This window comes from Pinus tabuliformis, chromosome Q, assembly GCF_031772625.1.
Source record: "Pinus tabuliformis cultivar Carrire ecotype Pingquan chromosome Q, CPIR1, whole genome shotgun sequence".
Lineage (NCBI taxonomy): Eukaryota > Viridiplantae > Streptophyta > Pinopsida > Pinales > Pinaceae > Pinus > Pinus tabuliformis.
The window spans coordinates 435,785,239-435,807,037 of NC_142296.1; the positions used below are offsets into that span (position 1 = coordinate 435,785,239).

Sequence of the window (21,799 nt, forward strand, 5' to 3'; positions counted from 1 at the left end):
GAAAAAACCCAATGTGGGAAAATCGCTACAGCAGCTAAGGGTTTTTATTATTATACAGTAGCGAAATTCTGAGTATTTTTCTATCTGAGAAAAATACTGGCAAAATCAATTGAGGGAAATTACCCTCCTCTCCAAGCAATCCCAGCACAAATTGACAACTCCAAGTAAGTCGTCCAAACCCTCTGCACAAGCCTTTGCGCAACCTGTCACACACTCAACCCAGAACTACTGCTACTCAAGTCGTTCTGCCTGTTGCTGCTCTAGAAACGATCCTCCTGGCCTTCTGGAAATTTTCCCAGCCTCTGGCAACTGAATCCACCTCCAGTTCAGCTAAATAGCACTGCCTCTTTGAGACTTCTACGCTACCCCTACGTAGCCTCCAGGAGAAATAACTCGGCCTCCTCTCTTGACTCTCCAGAACTGGAATCCTCCTTTGAAATCATTGTCTCTACCCCTTTGCTTCTCTTCTGGCTCGTACTCTTTTCCTCTGCTCGACCTCTGAAGTTCTATATCTCGACCTACCAAGGATCTCTAACTAATGGCTCTCACTCTTTGTGTGTGTTTCTCCATCTACCCATCGACCTCTTCTTATAATCTCCAGTTGAGTCTTCAACAGCCAAGATTAAAACTTAATCGATAGCTGAGATCATCCCCAAGTCGATCCATGTGAATTTCTAGAGAATTCTTACCTTTCTCAATTAATTACTATTAATTAACCAGTTTTGTACTTGCTATTCTATTTTTTATTTTGATGGCTTAATGAGAAAACTGCAGTTTCTTGTCTTTCTCCTATTGGATCATTGAGGAATCTGTCACAATTGTATTTGTATGCATAATGTTACAACTTACAAACTTACAATGTAGAATCTAGATCTATGTCTGAATTTGTACCATGAATGAGAATTTGTGTAATCTATGTCTGAATTTGTATCACGAATGAGAATTTGTGTAATATGAAATCATTGAAATGTCTACTTATTATATATATGACATGTCTTACGTGCCCTACGTCAGAAACTCGAATTTGCATGTCTTGTGTCCCTGTGTCAGGTGACTTAGGTGCTGGAGTGGCATACTATTTGTGGAAATTAATAAACAGTGATGATTCCTACATCCATTAAATTCTATCTCACAGCAGTTTGTGCATGCTTATTTATTAAGGAAGAATGAAGATGTTAATGTTATTATCAATAGCTAAAAGCAGTGAGGGAGTTTGTTGTTTCAGTTAAGGGAGATGAGGGATTAGGTTTGTTGTCGCGCAAAGTGTCTAGGCACCGCAACAACGCTCAGACCAGGGGCTGTCACCCTGATCCCCAATCTCTCCATTTAAGTCGTCTCCCTAGGCTAAGGGGGGTAGACCCTATGGGATAAAGGAAGACCAACTAGGAACCCGCTGAGTTGGGAGACACAACAAACAAGCACCTGGAGATTTTAATGATGGATAACTTGATGGATTTAAATGATTAAATCAGAAAATGCCCAAACAAGACACGACTACAAGATATAAATAATTTTAGACCAGTGCCTTCGATATTTAAATCAACCATCAATAAAACAAGCTATCCAGATCGATTTTCAATATGTGATGAAAAAGTAATGATAATCCACATAAATGCCCAACACTGTCACATGCAAAAGATTCCAGATTCAAAACAATTATCGTTAATGACCAAGATCTAGAATAAATTTTTTCCAACAATCAGTATAGCTTTAAAACATTTATCGTAATTTGACCATAGGAAAACCATGCATTTAATAACCAAAGGAACTTTAAATTTAAATTTTAATTATTCCTTAGGAAATAATGCTTAATGGTAATTGAAGATTTTTAAATCTTTTAAGACGATAAACAATAAAAATTAAAAATAAAAAAGGGCTAAAAAATTAAAAAAAAAAAATTAATGGGCCATAGGCCACATTTAAAAAAAAAAAAATTAAACATTAAAGCACAAATCCCTTTTGTTTAGCTTTTAAAATATTTAATCACCAAATTTTTTATGATTTTTAATTTTTTTAGGATTTTTTTATAAATTTTTAGATTTTTTAATGATTTTTTTTATTTTTATTTTTATTAAAGTAAATCTAAAATCTGAATGAAACAAAGAATTGAAAATCTTTATGAAACCTAAACCTAAAGAAATCAAAGGTAAAAATAAAATCTAAATCCTAAATCAAATAAAGCCTCAAATCAAATCGAAACCTAGCATATTAATATATAAATACAAATAAAGTGAGATCTAAAACTAAAATTTATATAAAACACCGAATATTAAAAAAAAAAATTCTAATTTAAAAAAAAAGAAAACTAACTTAATCAAAATATAAAACCTAGACCAAATCATATCAAATGCATTACAAAAGAAATACGAACTACTAAGCTAACCCTGTTCATAAATCGAAAATGAGAATTTACTGAGCGTTCAGTGTGTGCAGGGTGGCGGAGAAGGAAATCGCATGGATGAGAGGATAGAAGACTGTCGTATTATGCAGGTTTGGCACACGTAATGGAGGAGTTTGCAGCTGCGGTGCGGGCAGGATTGGGTTGCGGATAGGAAAAGGCTCGATGGCTGCGTGGAAGAGGTTTGGAGCAACAGACGGAGGACGCAATGGATGGGCAACAGCGATGACAGAGGAAGGGACAGCGTGGGGAGACAGCGTGGAAGAATGGAGTGAGGATGTTGGCTTAAGAGCTGCGTATAGGCAGCGGAATTACACGCAGCAAGGAGGAGGCAGCACGCAGAGGAATGGCAATGGCAGAAGGAGATTTGCGTAGATGGAGGAAGGGCTGCAGGACGAAGCAGCTATGGAGACGTCAAGGGTAGATCGATGGCTGGAAGGAAAGGGATTTACGCAAAGGGAGAGATGACGCTAGAGAAGGCTACGTAGATGGACGGGTAGGCAGCTGGGGGAAATAGGCAGCGTTGAACGCTGCATTGAGGAGGCTGGAGGATCCACAGATGAGGGAAATCAAATGTGGAGCAGCTCGCGTGGAGGCAAAAGCACGCTGAGCAGTTAAAAAATTTCCTGCGAGACGATGATGAAAGCCCTGTCCCAACAATGATTATTCCCTTTAAAAAAAAAAATCGAAAAATTTTCTGTGAAAATGAAACCCTAAGCAGCAGTGAAAGATGGATCAAAAAACCTCCAGTAAATTTTTAATCACCCTGCATTCAGATTTCTCTAATGAAAACCCCGAAAAAACTTCAAGATCTGTACTTGCAAAAATGCCCAAAAACAAAATATCCAATAATGAAACCTTAAAAACCCTAACTAAATAATTATAGTATTCACAGTTTGAAAGCTCTAAATAGCCAGATTTGTTAGTATACCACAGAAATATTTTCAAAATTTTAAGTTTGATATGAGGTGCTTCAAAAAACCGTTCATGCATCCGCAACAAAAATTCTAATGATAAGCCCGGGATCAAAACCAGTTGGGCTCTTCAAAAAATAAAATCTGGGAGTTGGCTAGTTCAGCCGAGAACTTCCCCGAACGCCCGGTAAACCCAAAATCAAGGATTTCCTACACAGCGTAATTCAACCATTAACAAAGAGGAAGAAAACAATACTAAAATCCAGATCTAATGGAGATACCTACCATCATATTCAAAAATTTAACTACCATTCAAACCCTAGCGACTAAAAAAAATACATGTGTTTAAATCACTCTTCATAAAGCTATCATCAGTGGCTGAAATTAAAATCATGCACAGAAATAAAACATCTTACAACATTTCCGGAAGAGTAACACCAACAAGATTTCAACCCCAAAGTCTTTCTTTATTTGCACATGAAAAATGATTACAAGAGAGCTTTCTTTAGCACACGACTCTCAGATCGAATTATCTCAAATGACCCCTAACACCCTATTTAAAGAAAAATTTCCCAACGTCTAGTTCGAGTGATCCATGTCAAAGTGATCTCGACCGTCGATGAGAATCAAAATCTCTTTTAATCTCGTCCGTCGAAATTTTAAATGCATTTTAATATATTAAAAAAATAAAATTTTGCATTTATTTCCTCAAAACTTGACTTATTATTATTTTTTTATTTTTTTTTTTTTATTTATTTATTTTTATTTTATTTTATTTTATGTTATTTATTATTTATTATTATTATTATTATTTATTATTATTATATATATATATATATATATATATATTTTTTTTTAAGGGACCCTCGAACTTAGCCTTTGGAAAAATCACCTAGGACCTAGGACTTATGAGGGGTTTAATTATTTTTCTAACCCTCAAGACATTTTACATCATGATTTTTTACATTTTTACATCTCAAGGGGGAAAACCCATTTGACATAGACCCTCATAGACCACCCAGTTCTGTGACGCAAATATAATTTAGCAGATCAAGCGATTTGTAATAATCTAACCAAATAGTTAGGATTATTCCCAAATCACTTTTACATAGACTCGATTTAGCACACTAGGACTCCCCTAAGATTCTAATGACAAAATCCATTCCGACTTTGGGGTTAGTCTGAAGGAAAACTCTGCCAATCATGGATCGGTGAAACAAAAAACCTTCCGGAATGTAGATCATCACTAGAAAATTAGGTTTACCTAAACAATTACATACATGATACAAATCTGCTAAGATTATTTACAATTTATACATGCATACTGAGCTTACAACATAATATGATCGGGCCGATGATGATAGTCGAATGGCACGAACACGTTGATCAGGTGTTATCCCTTTTTCGAAAAAAGGGGGTGTACTGCTATGGGTAGTTGACACGTAGTGGTCAACAAGGATTTTTTCAGAGGATATATAAGACAGGCAAATCACCTTACAGATAATTGGATCTTTCCCTCCTGCATGCATCGTTGGAGTATGTTAGGGAGGGGGTTAGATTATTTTTAAGCAGATTGCAGCAGCAGATTCCCACCTTCTGGATCTGACAAACTGCTTCCATCACTGCGTACCATTGGACCTATTGCAGCCTGTCATGTGTTTGTCATCATTATGTGATTCGATCTCTTGAATAACATACTATGTCTATGGCTATTGGAATGTCTTGGTTAAATAGCCATTTAGTTGTATTGGAGTGATTTGGTTTGCTTCCTATGCACTTCCTTAGTTTCCTATGTCCATTTTATTTCATTATTCCATTAACTGTTGTAATTTGGCTAAGAAATCTCATCCAACCATCTTACTTGGGAATTTACCCTTGCTCTTGACTAGTTTTGGGCATCTCAAGGGCATGGTTTTTTATGTGCCAATCAATTGATTTGTTATACAAATTAGTTTGTTTAACAACAGCACACAACCCCCAAGGGACACCCCCTGAAACTGGAAAGGCACTAGTGCAAACAGAGAGAGCTGATTGTGTGAGAGTTTGTTGTCTAGAGTTGTTGTGTAGATTTATTGATGAGCCTATGGGTACCTTTGAAAAGAATCCCCACCCCCTCCCCCCCCCTCCAACACCCAACAGCTACCTAAGCAACAAGATTTCCCAAAGAGTTTCTCAAACATCTACCATGCTTCCTACGGTGTGTCAAAGAACTGAATATGAAAATTCAAAACTTTGAAGATGAACAAGCAAATAATGCCTCTTGCTTCATCATTGTGATTTAACCATTTTGCATGTTTCTCAATATCCATTGGTGTCGGATCTATCCCAAGTGTGAGTTGATACAAACATTTACTTATGAAGATTCTCTATGTAGGATTTCCAAGAATAATAATTGGTCCTTGTTAACCAAACCACATGAGAGTTAGTAGCAACCATTTTGCAAGATGAGAAATCAAAATGCACAATTAGCTAAAATAAACTGTGCCACTACACAGATCTCAAAAAAAAATGAGACTCAAAACCAAGTCTGTATGAGGAAGTTATGCACCCGAAAAGCTGCAAAAACAAGGATAAGCCCTAAATATCTCTTTAAAAAATAACTTCACCTGTATCATATAGAAAAATAAATTGAAAACACCTATGCCACTATGTAGAGGACTTAAAAAGACACTCTAAAAGAAAGCCAAAATTCAAGTCCAAACGGTGAAGTTATCACAATTTGAAATTTCCCTTCAAACTTGAGTGTGAATCGCTGGAGTGGGGGCTGAAATGCCACATGGAAATGTTGATTTGGGGTAGCATCGGATGTGCTCTAGGCCTCAAATTTTGCAGGGAGATTTGGGCACGTCTTCCAAAGAACCCAAAAAACATTTTGGAAAATTCCACCTAGAGACAATTTTATTAAAATAATTGATATTTTTTAACGGGACCTTAAGTCTAAACTTAGGAAATTAAAAATATTAATGGGTATTAATATAATTGTGAATGTAACTTCTAGAAGAAGACGAGGATCAAGCTAAAATGATCTTAGCCATTGATTAGTTTTTAATCTAGGTCGTTGAATGTCAACGAGAAGATTATTTAAGGGAGCTTGAGGGTCAGTTGGAAAACACACCGAGAGATCAAGAGATCGAATTTCTAAGGTGAGAAGTTCTCAGGAGGAAGTTTTGATCGAGTAGATTTCTTGCAGTGAGGGGCAGTGAATATCCGGAAGAAGGAAATTTTCCTAGACCAGAGAGTACGAGGCAAAGAGAGGGCAGAGCGACGTCTAGAGAGTGGTAGACACTGGCCCACGCAAAGCTGACGTAGTGGCAGTGCAGGCCTTAGAGGGAAATCGAATTCCTGTTGACGAAATCGAGTTTCAGTAGCCGATAGTTGGGGTGTGAGATCGAGAGGCAAAGAATCGGATTTTCCAGTCAAAAGAGGGTCCAGAGAAGGAGCAACATGAGACCCAACAAGGGTGACGCAGGAACTGCGTGGGAGAGACGTAATTTTGCGCAGAGGGTCTAGTTCAGCATGATCAGACTCAGATTCTCCCAGTGACAAGGTCAGAGCACTTCATCATTCGTTTTGTACAGTTTCTCTCTGTATCGAATTGCTAGTTGAGCATCCAAGAACTGTACTCAGAGTTACTACTGCATAATAATAAAACCCTCAGAACTGTTGCACCAGTTTTCTCGCATTGGGTTTTTCCGGGGACATTTGTCCAAAAATAACAGTGCCATCTGTGTTGTATTTTCTTTCTTGCTCAGTCTCTTGTTTCCGCATAATATTTAATTAAGTGAAGGCTGCAGTAGTATTTACTTCGATATTTACCATAGAACACAGTAAATAACTTGTATGGATTAACAAGTAGGAGAAGTAACATCAATTTGTTGCAGTTGGAATTCTGGTTGAGGAATTTTCACACGGTATCAGAGTTGCGGGTGGAATAAGAAGAGCAGTGTCGGTAGATCTAGCGCTGAGCAGAAGAGGGAAATCGAAAAGCTTGAGGAGGCAGCAGTTTGAAACCCCAGAGGGTTTGCGCAATTCTTAGCCAGAGGGCTGAAATTTCGAGGCAGTCTCTCTCCAAGAAAGTCGATGGAGAGAAGGGCCTCCAAATCGAATTTTTCGTCGAGGCAGAGGAAGCAACGCTGAAGCCTCAGTGTGAGGAGAGCTGGTGGGACGCAGATTTTTCTGTAGGCAGTCTACTGGGCAAAAAATCGTTAGAAGAAAGAGGAGAAGCACAGTTGAGGGAATTTCTTCCTCAGAGAATTCCTAGCCAAGGAATTTGAATTCTCTAGAGTTGAGCAGCAACAAGGGGCAGCAGTTTTATTAACTCCAGCAAAGAGTGCGTAGGCTAGCCTAGCAACAACACAGAGGAGAGAGGAGGTCATTCGATTTTATATTTTTGGCAGAAATGGCAACCAGTGGCTTGAGGAATCAAAACAAGTTGGATAGAGCATCCAACTATGTCATCTGGAAGGCTAGAATGTCATTCCTTCTAGATGAGCATGCCCTCAAGACATATGTCAACAGCGTGGTGGTTGTGCCTGCAGATGCAGATCCATTGAAGAAGTACAGATCAGAAATGGCGAAGGGCAAGAGGATGATCCTTGACAGAGTAAAGGATCACGTAGTTCGTCATGTCGCTAGAAGAGGAACTGCTAAGGAGATGTGGGATGCCTTGGTAATGCTATATCAAGGTTCTTTCGAGCAGCGAAAGATGTACTTGGAGCAGAAGCTGAGATTTGCTTAGATGCAGAAGGGGGAGCGTGTGGATCCATTCCTCATGAAGCTTAAGGAGACCCGTGATGAATTGTCTACTGTAGGGCATACACCTCAAGATTCAGAGTTGGTTAGGCTGGCCCTCAATTTTGTCTCAGATGAGTGGTAAGTCTTTGTCCAGAGTACCCTGGGCAGAGCAGCATTGTCGAATTGGGTTGAGATGTGGGTAGAGCAACATTGTCTAATTGGGATGAGATGTGTGCAGCTCTAAAACAAGAGGAGCTGAGGAGAGACTTAGTCAAGGTCAAACTTGACAGAAGAAGCAGCAGTGGGTCGAAGCCCAAGGAGGAGGAGGATAATGCAGCCTTTGCATCGAAAGGACAGCAGGAGCAGCAGAGACGTAAGAAAGACGTCTTGAAGATCAAGTGTTTCAGGTGTGGTGAGATGGGTCACTACGCTACTTAGTGTCCTCTCAAGAAGAAGGACAAGGATGAGAAGCACAATCCGAACACTGCGCCCCTGAAGATTGAAGAGGAGGAGTTCGCCATGATAGCCGAGATACCTCCAGGAGGGAGGTGGGCTGATTTAGAGCTACAGTTCGAAAAAGCTACAAATGGGCAAGATCCTTGAGGAGTCCACCTCTTGGATCAATACCTTGCTACGAGAGCCCAGTTTTGTGGTAGCAGGATGGACTAGTGTCGGATGGTGCCGAGGAATGTCGAAGAGATAGTTTCAGTGGCTAAGAGCGCCAGAGTCCGAGCAAGGCAGAGCAGAGTTGATAGCAATGCAGATGGCACAGAGCGGAGGTCAGTAGCAGCGCAGTATACTCAGAGGGTCAGTGTAGAGACTAGCAGCAATCAGGCTCCAGCATTCACGTGGTATCATATTGAACACAATTAGTTCAGTAATTTTGGATGTTTTTCCGTTGTTGATGGAGTAGCAGCAACAGTTTGTAGTGCAGTGGGAATTGGTAGTGGCAGTGCTAGCAGCAGCACAGATGCAGCACCTAAGAGGGAGTTGTAGTACAGATGCATTTTTGACAGTGGCAATGTCAGCAACAGTACAGTTACAGCAGCATGCAATAATTGGTGTACAACTTGTCAAACATCAGTGGCGCAGAGGACGATGCTTTAGAATCAGAGCAGTATGCAGGAGCGTATATTGCTAGAGCACATTCCTCGCTAAGAGGGAGTGTTGATTTGGGGTAGCATCGTATGTCCTCTAGGCCAAAAAAATTTGCGGGGAAGGCTTGGGCACATGTATTCCAAAGAACTCAGAAAGCGTTTTGGGAGATTCCACCTAGAGATATTTTTATTAAAATAATTAATACTTTTTAACGGGACCCTAAGTCTAAACTTAGGAATTAAAAATATTAATGGGTATTAATCTAATTGTGGGTGTAACTTCTAGAAGAAAACGAGGATCAAGCTAAAATGATCTTAGCCATTGATTAGCTTTTAATCTAGGTCGTTGAATGTCAACCAAAAGATTATTTAAGGGATCTTGAGGGTCATTTGGAAAACACACCACAAGATCAAGAGATCGAATTTCTGAAGTGAGAAGCTCTCAGGAGGAAGTTCTAATCGAGTAGATTTCTTGCAGTGAGGGGCAGTGAGTATCCGAAAGAAGGAAGTTTTCCTGGGTCAGAGAGTACAAGGCAGAGAGAAGGCAAAACGACGTCCAGAGAGAGGCAGAGGTTGGCCCACACAGAGCTGACGCAGTAGCAGCGCGGGCCTTAGAGGGAAATCGAATCCCTGCTAAGGAAATCAACTTCCAGTGGCCGAGAGTCGGGGTGTGAGACCGAGAGGCAGAGATTTGGATTTTCTAGCCAGCAGAGGGTCCAAGGAAGGAGCAGCATGATACCCAACAGGGGTGACACAGGAACTACGTGGGAGTGACGTAGTTCTGCACAGAGGTTACGCAGAGCGTACGCAAAGGCTCCAGTTCAGCGTGATCAGACTCAAATTCTCCCAGTGACAGGGTCAAAGCACTTCATCATTTGTTTTGTCCAATTTCTCTTTGTATCGAATTGCTAGTTGAGCATCCAAGAACTGTACTCAGATTTACTACTACATAATAATAAAACCGTCAGAACAGTTGCACCAGTTTTCCCACATTGGGTTTTTCCAGGGACATTTGTCCAAAAATAATGGTGTCAGTGGTGTTGTATTTTCTTTCTTGCTCAGTCTCTTGTTTTCGCATAATATTTAATTAAAAGAAGGTTGCAGTAGGAGTTATAGGGGCCATGGGGAGGATTTGCGAGGTCGGAGCAAAGGGTCTATAGTGGCAATGGGGTTGAGATGGTCGACAGCAAGGGTGTAGCATTGGCAGTGATGTAGAAGGCCTATGATAATGCAGAGTGTTGGCAACAAATAAGAGAGGTCGATGGTAGGAGTAAGGACAACAAGGGGAAAGAGAAGCTCGCAACAATCATAAAGGGTTGGAGGGGTCATAAAAAATCCAAAAGCTCCACAAGGTAAAGGCACGTGTAGGGAAAAGGGAGACACTGGAAAACCAATAAGAGTGGCTGAAAACATAAAATAACCTGCCAAAAAACCAAAGAAACTCATTGAAATAACCAAGTTTATATAAAACAATTAAAAAAAAATTAAAGAAATTTCGAGAATTTAAAAAAATTCAACACAAATACAAACCCCAAGTAGATGAGAAAATAAGCAGATCTACAGATCTAGAACATCTGGAGTCTATTATTTGTAAAATTAAAAGTATTCTTGGCTAATTTGGTCACTTGGGACTTTATCGAGCAATTAGATTACTTCCCAAAAATCACTAGCATGTGTGGATCTAAAAAGTTCCTATCTGACCAATTTGCCAAAACCAATGATCTAGCCCATTCAATTATCAAAGTTTACTCTAATAAAGCCACCCTGATACCATGTTCAAAATTGCATATGGTCATGGGATCATAACACAAATAACAAATTGCACGGGATATGTAGTAAAAACCTCAAAAAGAAAACATCAACAGAACAAATAAAAAGCTCAATTATTACTCAATCAACTCTCTTGTGTACAAAGAGGACCCAAGTTCTTTACTTAAAAAGTCAATACTCGCAGGCAATCTGCTCATATATTTTTAGTTCACTAAGCCACAACTAGAAGATTTTCCAAGTTAAGTTTACTTCAACTTGGGATTCATCCATGAAAGAATGGATGGAGATAAACTTGATCTTGATAAGTCCAATAGTTATGGATAATTACGAGTTATTTACTGTGCATAATTTATTTATTGGATGTTTACAAATAATTAAATAATGTGCACATTAATTATACACCAGCAACTTTATCTATGATCTTCGATTTTGCCTCGTGTTGATGTTATCTGATATTCTTAACTTTGTTAAGGGGTTAATTATAATTTTGCAACTTGTCCATTTCGTTGTCTCTCCTTGCAAATTCTTCCTTCGACTCATCTCATCCTTATTTAGTTTGTTTACATGTCCTTCTTTCTTAACTTCCTTAACAAAAATTTGATTAATGTTCTACAACTTTGATATCTTATCATATTTTTTTGCAAGTTCTCACTCGAATTTGTCTTTACCTTCTATCATTCATTTTCAATTTTCTGCATACTCTCCTCGTGATCTTTTCCAGGTTGTTCATCAGTTTTTGTCTCCTTTATCCATCTATTTGGATTATGGAAACACTACTTCAAATTCTTTCCCATATACTTTTGCCCATTTGGCTTTATTAAGACTAGACCACCATTTATGAGCTTCACCATCAAAGTATTGCCATATTGAGAACTGTTTATAACAATTTTGTTTTAACATACACAACCATCCACTAGGATCAATTTCATCTTTATCTCCACAAAAATGGTAGTTCCATATGTTCTTGAAAAGCAGGTGCTAGGATCTGAACTCAGCTTACAATTGATGTGTCTTATGCTAATGTAAATCTAACGCAGAAAAATTTTTGACAATATAAATATTTGTGTCTCCTGCAAAATGCCCCAGATCCCACCGCAAGATGGATTCTGAACTAAAACTTATCAATATTGTATCATAAGTTGTTAGAATTCTTGGAAAAATAAAGGTTTTTCAGAGCCTTGAAATCTGAATATCCCTGGAGTCTGGACTCCACAACCACCACCCAAACTGACCTGAATTTTTGAATAACTATTCTAGCTTTTTTCCTCTTTCCAACATCTTTTGAATCACCTCATTTGGATCTTCCAATCAAAAATTGTAGTTGTGTGCAATAGAAGATGACCTACTGTTTTTAACCGATCTTTGGGACAGCATTAAAGAAAGATGGCATACTGTTTTACTACCATTCTTTCTGTTGAATTTTTGACACCAGATCTGATCTATTTTTTAGTTTTCACAATTATTTGTACCCAGAAATTCATTTTAACGCAAAAAACACACTAGTATTCTCACTTTTAAAGAGTAAATTTGCGGCAGAAAAATAAATAGGAAATCACCACAAGACAGCAAAACTCAGCCCAATAAATCTCCCTTCACTTTATATTAAAATCTCGAAAATTTAGGGGCTAAACCAGCAGAGAAATTACACAGAAAATGCAGCAATATTATAAGCTGGAACAGGCCCTAAAATCTTCGACCCAAGGAAGAAGGAAGAATTCGGCCCCTGAAATTAGCTGGAAGAATTTCGGCCCCACTTTACTACAGTTTCAGCTTCTCCTGTCCTCCATGCGGCCTGCTAGAATTCTCGGCCTCCTTTCCCAGTTTCAGCCTGTACAAATTTTGGCCCCTCTTTTTCCTCCCAATCTCAGCCGCCTTTAGGATTCTTGGCCCCCTCACAATTCTGCTTCCAAATATCTGCTGCACACTTTTTATCTTTCTCCTCAGTCACTCGAATCTCTCACTAATGAGAAAATCGCTTCGTCAACAATCCAATAGTGTGTCTTCATCCTCTCCCATAGGTTCTTTTTATAATTTCAAATTGAGCAAAATCATTAACCCTCAATTTCCAAAGTGATAATTTCAAATTGAGCAAAATCCTTAACCTTCAATTTCCAAAGTGATAAAGAGTTAGGATTAAATCCTTAACCCTCAATTTCCAAAGTGATAAAGAGTTAGGATTAAAACTTAACCCGCTTAGATCAATGGATAAAATTTGATCTAAGTCACTTAAATAATTAAATATTTATCCTTAGAAATACGCTCAATTAGCCAACATTAATCAATTGATTAATAATGTGTTTTTCATAATTTAGATTTGGGAAAGAAATCACAGTAATTGCTCTTCTCGAACAACCACATAAAAAAACTTTTTCTCATACATGCTAGACACAAGCCTATGCAGAAGACCTTCGGAAGCTACAAAATCAACACTTTGTGATTGCATTATGACAACTTTGTATGGACTGTAACTCCTAAAACTTTGTGCCAATTCCTCTAAAATTTTTACCTGTAAAAGAACGACATATTGTTTTTCAATGAGTCCAGTCACACTAGAATTGGATCTTTACATAAGAATTTATAGTTGCAGGAAATGATGTACTCCATGAAGCACCAATCTGAGATCAGCCCTACTCAAATACCACTTTTGATGATACAAATTGCACAATTACAGAGTGTACAAAAGAATATGCCTAAATATAACATAAAACAACGAATATTCAGTAAATAACCTCTTTATTTAGAAAATGGCCCAAAATATCATGAATACCGGGAGAAGCACACTGTTTCCAAGTGATGGATCATACACCACCTATCCTGAGAAGACAAATGGGGACACTCTACCACCAAATAGAAGGGATAATCCTTTATACCTGGGAACCTATAAAAGTAGGAGATATATTTATTCAATGACTATTTAATGATGCCTTGCTCTAGAGAACTATTCACCTATATAGACTAGAAAAAAGCCCAAGTGTAGAGATAATGCCAGGTGTACCCATTCATATCTGCGCCAAAAGGCACTTTCTACAGCCCAGGTGGGTGAGAAGTGCCATGTCTGTAACACATCAGTCCAAAAATATTAATTAACATAAAAAATATATGCTCACAATTAAATTAAATTAAATTAAAATAAAATTATATATATATATATAATTTTGTAATTGTATTTATGATTACTGGAATATAATATTTATGCTGGCAAGCATAATACAATTACAAAATAAATCTATACTAATAGCCCAGTATTGAAGAAATTGTCAGATTGTAACATCTATCCCCATATGTTGGTCAACGATAACATTTTATAAAACAAAACAAAACAAAAAAGTAATAATAACAATGCTCAAAGGCATCACTGACCATGAGATTCTCACTGGTTGTTTTCTTGTTTCTCTGTGCGGTTTGTAGTCAATGAATTTGATATGATGTATCTGAGGTATTGCATAGAGAGTATTTAGGTGCTCTACAACCATTTGACAAGGCTGTAATGTTAACAAACTAAATCTAAAAAAATGATTTCAGTAAAAATTGAATAGCCAACTATAAAAAGAAATCATTGTAACAAAATAAATTAGTATAGACCCATCTTCATTCAGGATCTATTCAGTTTCGGGAGGGATCAAATCTCTTTGAGGTGCAAACCTTTCTTATAGTTTTACATACTAATTAAGGTTTACACCTCAAGGGATTTGATCCCTTTTGGCGCTTGATAGATCTGGAGTTAAAAGGGATTTATGCTGGTCATATCTCTACTCCAACTGCTCCAATATTTTCATCAATCGATTGATATAGCCTATAGGCCATACACATTTTCAACCACCACTTCTGCAATGTACGATGTTGTATGTTTCTTCCTAAACAAAATACCTCTTCTTGCCCTTTTTATGGCTCCTTAACAGTCCCACTTACTTGGATCTGTTGTGTTCAGGTTCTTCTACCAGCAATCTTCACTCTAAATATCACTAACCCCAGCGAATTTAATTGGTTGCCAAAAGGCGCTAGATTTACATCCCAGTATGATAGAGATGTCATCACATACGTGGGGTAACACTTCAATCATCATATGTCGACTTCATAAAAATATATATAATACTTGTAAAACTAATAATAGTACTACCATATGTTAGCCAAATGAAAATGAAAATATCTCCATGTATATACACCTAATATAAAAACTGCTATATAAAGAAATAAAAGGAGAGATACCAGATTTAGACGTAGATAGAAAAACCATAGAAATGGTATTTTGCAATAATATCTTGTATCTGAATTCTACTCACTTGAGTGAGTCTACAAAGTTACAAACGGCCTAGATCAACTGAAAGCATAAAAATATTTACAGCATAACAATATTTACAGTTCAAAGTATTTGATCTCTTTAAGAACTTGACTGATCGAGGGTTAACATGAATCTACACTGGTAAAATATAATTGTGGGTGATTTGACCAAATGGCTAAACAATAAATTGACCTGAGATACCCGTTATATATATTTATATACAGGGGCACAACTGTTTTGCAGTTGAACATATCAATTACTAAGTGAGTTCAAAAGACTTAAAAAAACGCAAGGGCTTTCGCAATTTTGTCACCACATTTCCGCATTACTCTACCCATCCTCTTTAAATGACATGAGTCCAGTCTGACAGTTAACATGTATTTCTTGACAAGAAACCAAATACCGAGCACAAGTACAATGTCCACCATCCTACCAATGCACATACAACATCTCTCAAGGATAAGGACACGGTTATGGGGCGGGTGAAGCAAAAGAAGAAAATATGGGCCTTTATTGCAATCAGAAACTTGGGCTGATTGTGAATCAAAATTGTGTATCATTATCATCCTTTACTATACTTAAAAGTTAAAATGCTAAGAGAGAGAAGAGATTGCAACTCAACATATCTAAAACAAAAGAATTGTTCGCATAATATAATCATATAGTACAAAGAATACAGAACAAGACATACAGATCTCAAGATTGGCATTCCATAATAATCTTGATGGCCTGCAATTCCTCTTAAGCTCAAAGGCATATCACTGATCCCTTCCCATGATGACACCTCTGGATGAGACTTGAGCCAACCTTCAATTAGATCCAATGATAACTGCTCTAACAATGCACAGAGAACAGAAGACAAAAAAACCATATAAGCGACCAAAGCTCTTCATCCAAGCTACCAAATAACAAAACAAATGAATCGAGAATCCAATGATGCATGTGCAAATAAATCAGAAACCAAACACAGGGTAATCCATCTGACTTTCCATGAATTACTATTAAATCCAATGGACACCAACTAGATTTTTTAACGGGTTCAACATGTACACTGAAGCTACCAATCACGTCTGCAAAAGTCTAATACCCAAAATTCCGAACAGCCATCTCAGTTTTCAAGGATTACTGTGCAGAGAACGAAAACCCATCTAACTGGATTACTCCCCAAATAACAAACTTCTTCTTCGTTTAGTATTTCTATCCATAATAATCATCCCTACTGAAGGACTAATCTCTACAAAAGTGACACCTCTGTAATTTTTTCACAAGTGCAATTGAAATAATGAAAACCCATCCGATTTTCGAAGGATTATATCAACAAACCCCATCCGATTTACAAAGAGCCACTGCCCCAAACAATGAATACCCACCTGATTTTCGGCCAAACCCATTTGAATAATACCATCCGGGTTGTGTTCGGCATCATAGGGATTCTCCTTGTATGCCTGCCAACCCCTGTAGTAAGGGGAATTTTCGTCCTCGATCACATGGAGAGCCCTTGAAGAGACCAAGGCAGGCTTCCGGGGGCTTCTGGAGGGCCTACGAGGCGGGGGAGGAACTTCCTCACGAGGGGCTCTCTCAGAGCGATGGCGCTTGAGGTAGAGCTGAAGGAAGTAGAAGAGGGCACAGGGTATGACTGATCCCAAAACGACCCCTCCACGCCCTTGCACGACGCCTTGTAATGGGACAATTACCCTCATGACTGCCCCTGTTCCTGGGCCTCTTGCTCTGTCCTCCTCCCTCTGTCTATCTTCTTCAATTCTGCTTCTGCCGCTGCGGCTATGGGTGCTGTTGTCATGGGTCATTGAATCAGTCCCTCCCAATCTCACTCAAACCCAGGCCCGCCTCTCCATGTACTTCAATTACTCTCCTCCTCTTCCAACAGATTTTGTTTATGTTTGTTTAGCTCAGCCAAGTCCCTTGAGCTGTCCGTGCAGAATCTTCCATCTTTGTTTTATTCCTCGATTGTGACTCCGCCTCTCAGAATCTCCAATGCCCACGAAAGGAACAATAGTAACAATGAGTAAAAGTATACACCTATTTGCTCCAACTTCCACCTTTAATTTGTGGTAACGATGTTAGAGGTCCTCTAACGTTTTCTTATAACTCACGTTGAGTGAGAAGAACCAAAAAGCATTTTTTCCTGAGTTCAGTAATATGTGAGTGACAGCCTTCCTCACCGATGGAAGCTACCATTCAAAGGGTTGAAGTTATGAAGGATATGAGTGGATTTCAAATTGTGAATTCTCAAGGTTGCAAAGTGTTTTGAGGAAAGTCTCGAAGGGATTTAACTTTACAAATTTAGTCAAGCACAAATTTTTGAGGAAAGTCTGGAAGTGATTTAACTTTACAAATTTAGTTAACTACAAATTTTCGAGGAAAGTCTTGAAAGGATTTAACTTTATAAATTTAGTTAAGGGAAATTTTTGAAGGGATTTAAATTTATAAATTTAGTTAAGTAAAAAAAATTCTTAATATTATTTAAAGTATTGAAGTTACCAAGAATATTAGCGAATTTAAATTTAAATTTGTAAATTCTTAAAGTTGAAAAGTGTTTGAGGAAATTTTTGATCCAAAGAGATTTGAATTTATGAATTTTGAAAGTTGTAAAGTGTTTGGAGAAGAGTTTTATATAGATATGTGATAGTGTGTTGTAGGTGGGTAAATAGATATCTCTTTAATATTAAGGTTAATTTTGATCAACTCAATTTAATTGGAAAAAAAAAATAAACAAATTGAATATGGATTTGTGAATTCTTAAAAGTTCCAAAGTGGAAAAAAAAAAATTGAATTTGGATTTGTGAATTCTTAAAAGTTCCATAGTGTTTAAGGAGATTCTTGATATATAGGGATTTGAATTCGTGAATTTTTAAAGCTATAAAGTGTTTGGAGAAGAGTTTTGCATAATTATGTGATAGCATTTTGTAAGTGAGTAAATGGTTTTCAATTTAATATTGAATTAATCTTAACATAAAGTCAATTTAATTGGAAAAAAGAATTGAAAAAAAAAACAAATAAACTATTCCATTTAGTAAAGACATAACACATGTTATTAAGTTAAAATAATATTCGAAATTATTTTTGAGTGAAGAAATAGATTATTTTTAATAAAATTGTGGGTATGAAAGACATTGATTTTATAAAGGAAAAATGGTAATCATAAATGGTGAATGGAATATTGATTAAAAACAATAAAAATGAAATAGAATGAAAAAGAAAGCATGGAATGCATAAAATATAAAATGGTTTCAAAAATGGATATAAGAAAAAAAAACTGTGTTGAAGAAATAAGTAGGTGGTATAAAGTTAAGTATAAAATATTATAACAAGGGAAAATAGATTTAACAAGCTAAGAGAAAAGAACAATATTAGGGCATATGTGATGTACTTAGTGGTTATAGTGGTAGTGGATTCTATTAGTCACAAATAAAAAACATCTCATCCTAGGAAAAATAAATAATAACACAACTAAAAACTAGTTCACAAATGGTGAGATTAAAACAAGAATAGGGCAACAACAAAAGGAACCATGAGAGAAAAAGTCATATGAACTATGTGCAAAGGGAGGTAGAAACTAAGCAACTTTCTTACAAACAAAAAATGCTGGTAAATTGGGGATAGGTAAAATTTGCATATTAAACATCAAGAATCAACTTTTTAAGCAAATTTAATAAGAGGTACATCAAAATTAGTTAAAAAATATTATAAATAAAAGAAGCAAAAAAGTTGAGAGTAGAGTTGATAAAAGCCACTAACTCTTATGCAAATTGGAGAGGACTAAATCTAATTGAATAAACCAAGTGTGTAGCTACTATCAATATACCATTAGTTATGATTTCTCATGAGAGAAAAAGCTATATGAATTATATGCAAAAGTAGATAGAAACATAGAGAGTTTTTTAGGGCGTTGAATCTATATACAATCAAAAACTCATTTTAAACAATAAAGATCAAGGTTTGACCAAAATAAATTTCTTCCCATTAGGCCAAAAAATCTAAACTCCAAAACATATAATGGTTAAACAATATAGATAGAAACTAAGCAAAACTTTCTCTTACACTATAAAATATTTGAAAAAAGTAAAATTTACATATTAAACACTAAAAAACAACCTTTTTTAAAAAGATTTGATAAAACATACATCGAAATTAGTTGAAAAGATATTGTAAATAAGAAGAAAAAATGAAAGCAAGTTAATAAAAGCAAATAACTCTTACAGAAAAGTAGAAAAGCCCCAATCTAATTAAATAAATCAAATGTATAACTCATATCAACTAATTATAATTTTGACAACAAAAAAATCCAAATTTATAAAACCTTTAACTTTATTTTAAATGTTGATGCTAACAAAATTTTATATTTTAAAAAACATGCATATTACATTTAATATAGGAAAGTGAATATCCATTAATCATACATAATATTTATAAACAAATTTTATATTTTAAAAAAACATGCCTATTACATTTAATATAGGAAAGTGAATATCCATTAATCATATATAATATTTATTTTATATATATGTTAGGTGAACAAACAAAAAAATCCAAATTTATAAAACTTTTAACTTTCTTTTAAATGTGAAGCTAACCAGGATTTATATTTAAAAAAACCGTGCATATTACATTTAATATATGATAATGAATATCAATTAATTATATATAATAATAAAAAAATGGTGTCGAGAGAAAAATAGTTTATATATTATGTGGTGGTTATAAATGTGATATATTTTTAAAAATGTAAAAATTTATTTATTTTATAGTAAGTATTAAGTAATTAGTAAAATATAAAATTTTATGTTAAATATGTTTTAATAATTTTATTATTTATAAAATTTATGATAAATTTTTAATTAATAATGAAGATAGTTATTGTTATCTATGAAGTGTAAATCAGTTGATTGTGTGGGGTTAGTCCCTATTGAGTTATAAATTCAAATTTCATAGAGAAGAGTTGAAAATGGAAAAGGGAATTAAATTTAGGAAAAGCCATCGTTGTGCACAATCCTAATCACCAAAAAAATAAGATAGTTATTGTTATTTTTGAAATGGACATAAGTTATATTTTAATAGTATTTTATTGATTTTATTATTCACAAAACTTATCATAAAACAATTATTATTGATCATTATGTTCGTGCAAGAAGCACTCACACAAGTCCCCTCTACAAGCACGTGGCAACAAGAAGTCCAAAGGAAAAGTCATTGATGATTCTGCCTTATATAGTCCCACATCCACACCTCTCACCAGGTCATCTGATCTTTATGTAAAAGAATTGTTAAATGCAAAACAAAGGTTGGAGGTTTTAGAAGTTAAAGAGCATAAAAGAAATCATAAAATTCATATAATAACAGCTAAGAACAAGGCTTTAGCAAAAAGCAATAAAGTTTTAAAAGAACAAGTGGCATTACTACAGGAAGCTCTCCTAATAGGGAAGACAAAATGGCAATGTATGAAGGCGGATGTGCAAAACATAAAGAAATATGTAGTGGAAAGTACATAGGTGGTGAATGCGAAATCATCCCAAGATAAAGGGAAAATGATTGCCCAAATAGACAATCATGAAGGGAAAGCAAGAGAAGAAAGGAAAGGAGATTCCACCCAAGTTTCCAAAACTTGGGCTCAAGTTATTAGCAAGTTTGCTAATAAGGAAGGAGAAACAAACATTCAGATTGACAACATGCAAGATAGAGAATGCAAGGAAAGACAAAATAGGGCAGCAAACATAATTATTAAAGGGGTGAAAGGCTATGGGAAAAATGAATGTACTCTTGACCTTGCAAGAGACTTCTTGAAAGACAAGTTGCTATGGCAAGGACAAATAGGGTGGGTAAGTTTAACAGGGAGAGAGTCAGGCCCATAAAAGTCATCATGCCTAGCTTGCATGATAAATATATCATTCTAAGCAAGAAACATCTCTTGAGGGGTTCTCATTTTTTCGTAGAATAAGATTTAACTATAAAACAATGGGAGGAAAGAAGGGAGGAAATGTTAAAAGGTTAGGGCAGCAAGAGATGAAGGCAAGAGAGCATGGATTTATAAAGGCAAAGTTGTGATAGCACGATTTGGACCTCCTTCCAAAACAGAGCAGCAAGATGGTAATAATGAAGAGGCAACAAAATCTTCAACAGGGAATCAGGAAGTAAGGTCATTATGGGAAAGCAGGGACAAAGACTCAAATGTGCGTCTTGCATGTCAAAATAAATAGCAATCAAGTCATACTTAGGTTTCCTTAAGATTAGTTTGTTGGAACTGCAGACGTTACCCATGGAGACGAGGACCTGGTTTAGGGCCTATTGCGGAAGATAGAGACATAATTGCCTCATAGAAACACATGAGCATGAAGGGTGCAAGACACCTCTGTTTGAAGGATACTGGAAGATGGCAGTGTGGAACATGGCAGCAAGGAATGACAAAGGGCACGGGGGTATCATGGTTTTAGTAAGGGAGAAAGAAAGTCATCTCATTCAGTTAGAAAAAGAAGACTCAAATAAGCAATTCATTTGGTTTAAAATATCAGAAAATGGAAACCACATCAGAATTGCAGCATGCTATTTTGCACCGCAATTTTCAAAAATCTACAAAGGTAGAGGGCTTGACCAC

General features: G+C 36.3%; 1 protein-coding gene across 2 annotated transcripts in view; it reads right to left on the reverse strand.

Annotated features, from left to right (window-relative positions):
* ACS12 (1-amino-cyclopropane-1-carboxylate synthase 12) overlaps positions 1-17,195 on the reverse strand; it is a 31,395-nt gene extending 14,200 nt beyond the window's left edge. The window contains exons 1-2 of one of the 2 annotated variants that reach the window (XM_089384633.1): positions 16,563-17,189; positions 15,884-16,021 (exon numbers count right to left, since the gene is read on the reverse strand). In XM_089384633.1, coding sequence (XP_089240759.1) covers positions 15,884-16,021; positions 16,563-16,997 — 573 coding nt within the window. In that variant the 5' untranslated portion in view covers positions 16,998-17,189. Of the gene's footprint in view, positions 1-15,883; positions 16,022-16,562 lie in introns of both variants that reach the window. The other variant, XM_089384634.1, reaches the window with a different exon arrangement.
* Positions 17,196-21,799: the final 4,604 nt, after the last annotated feature.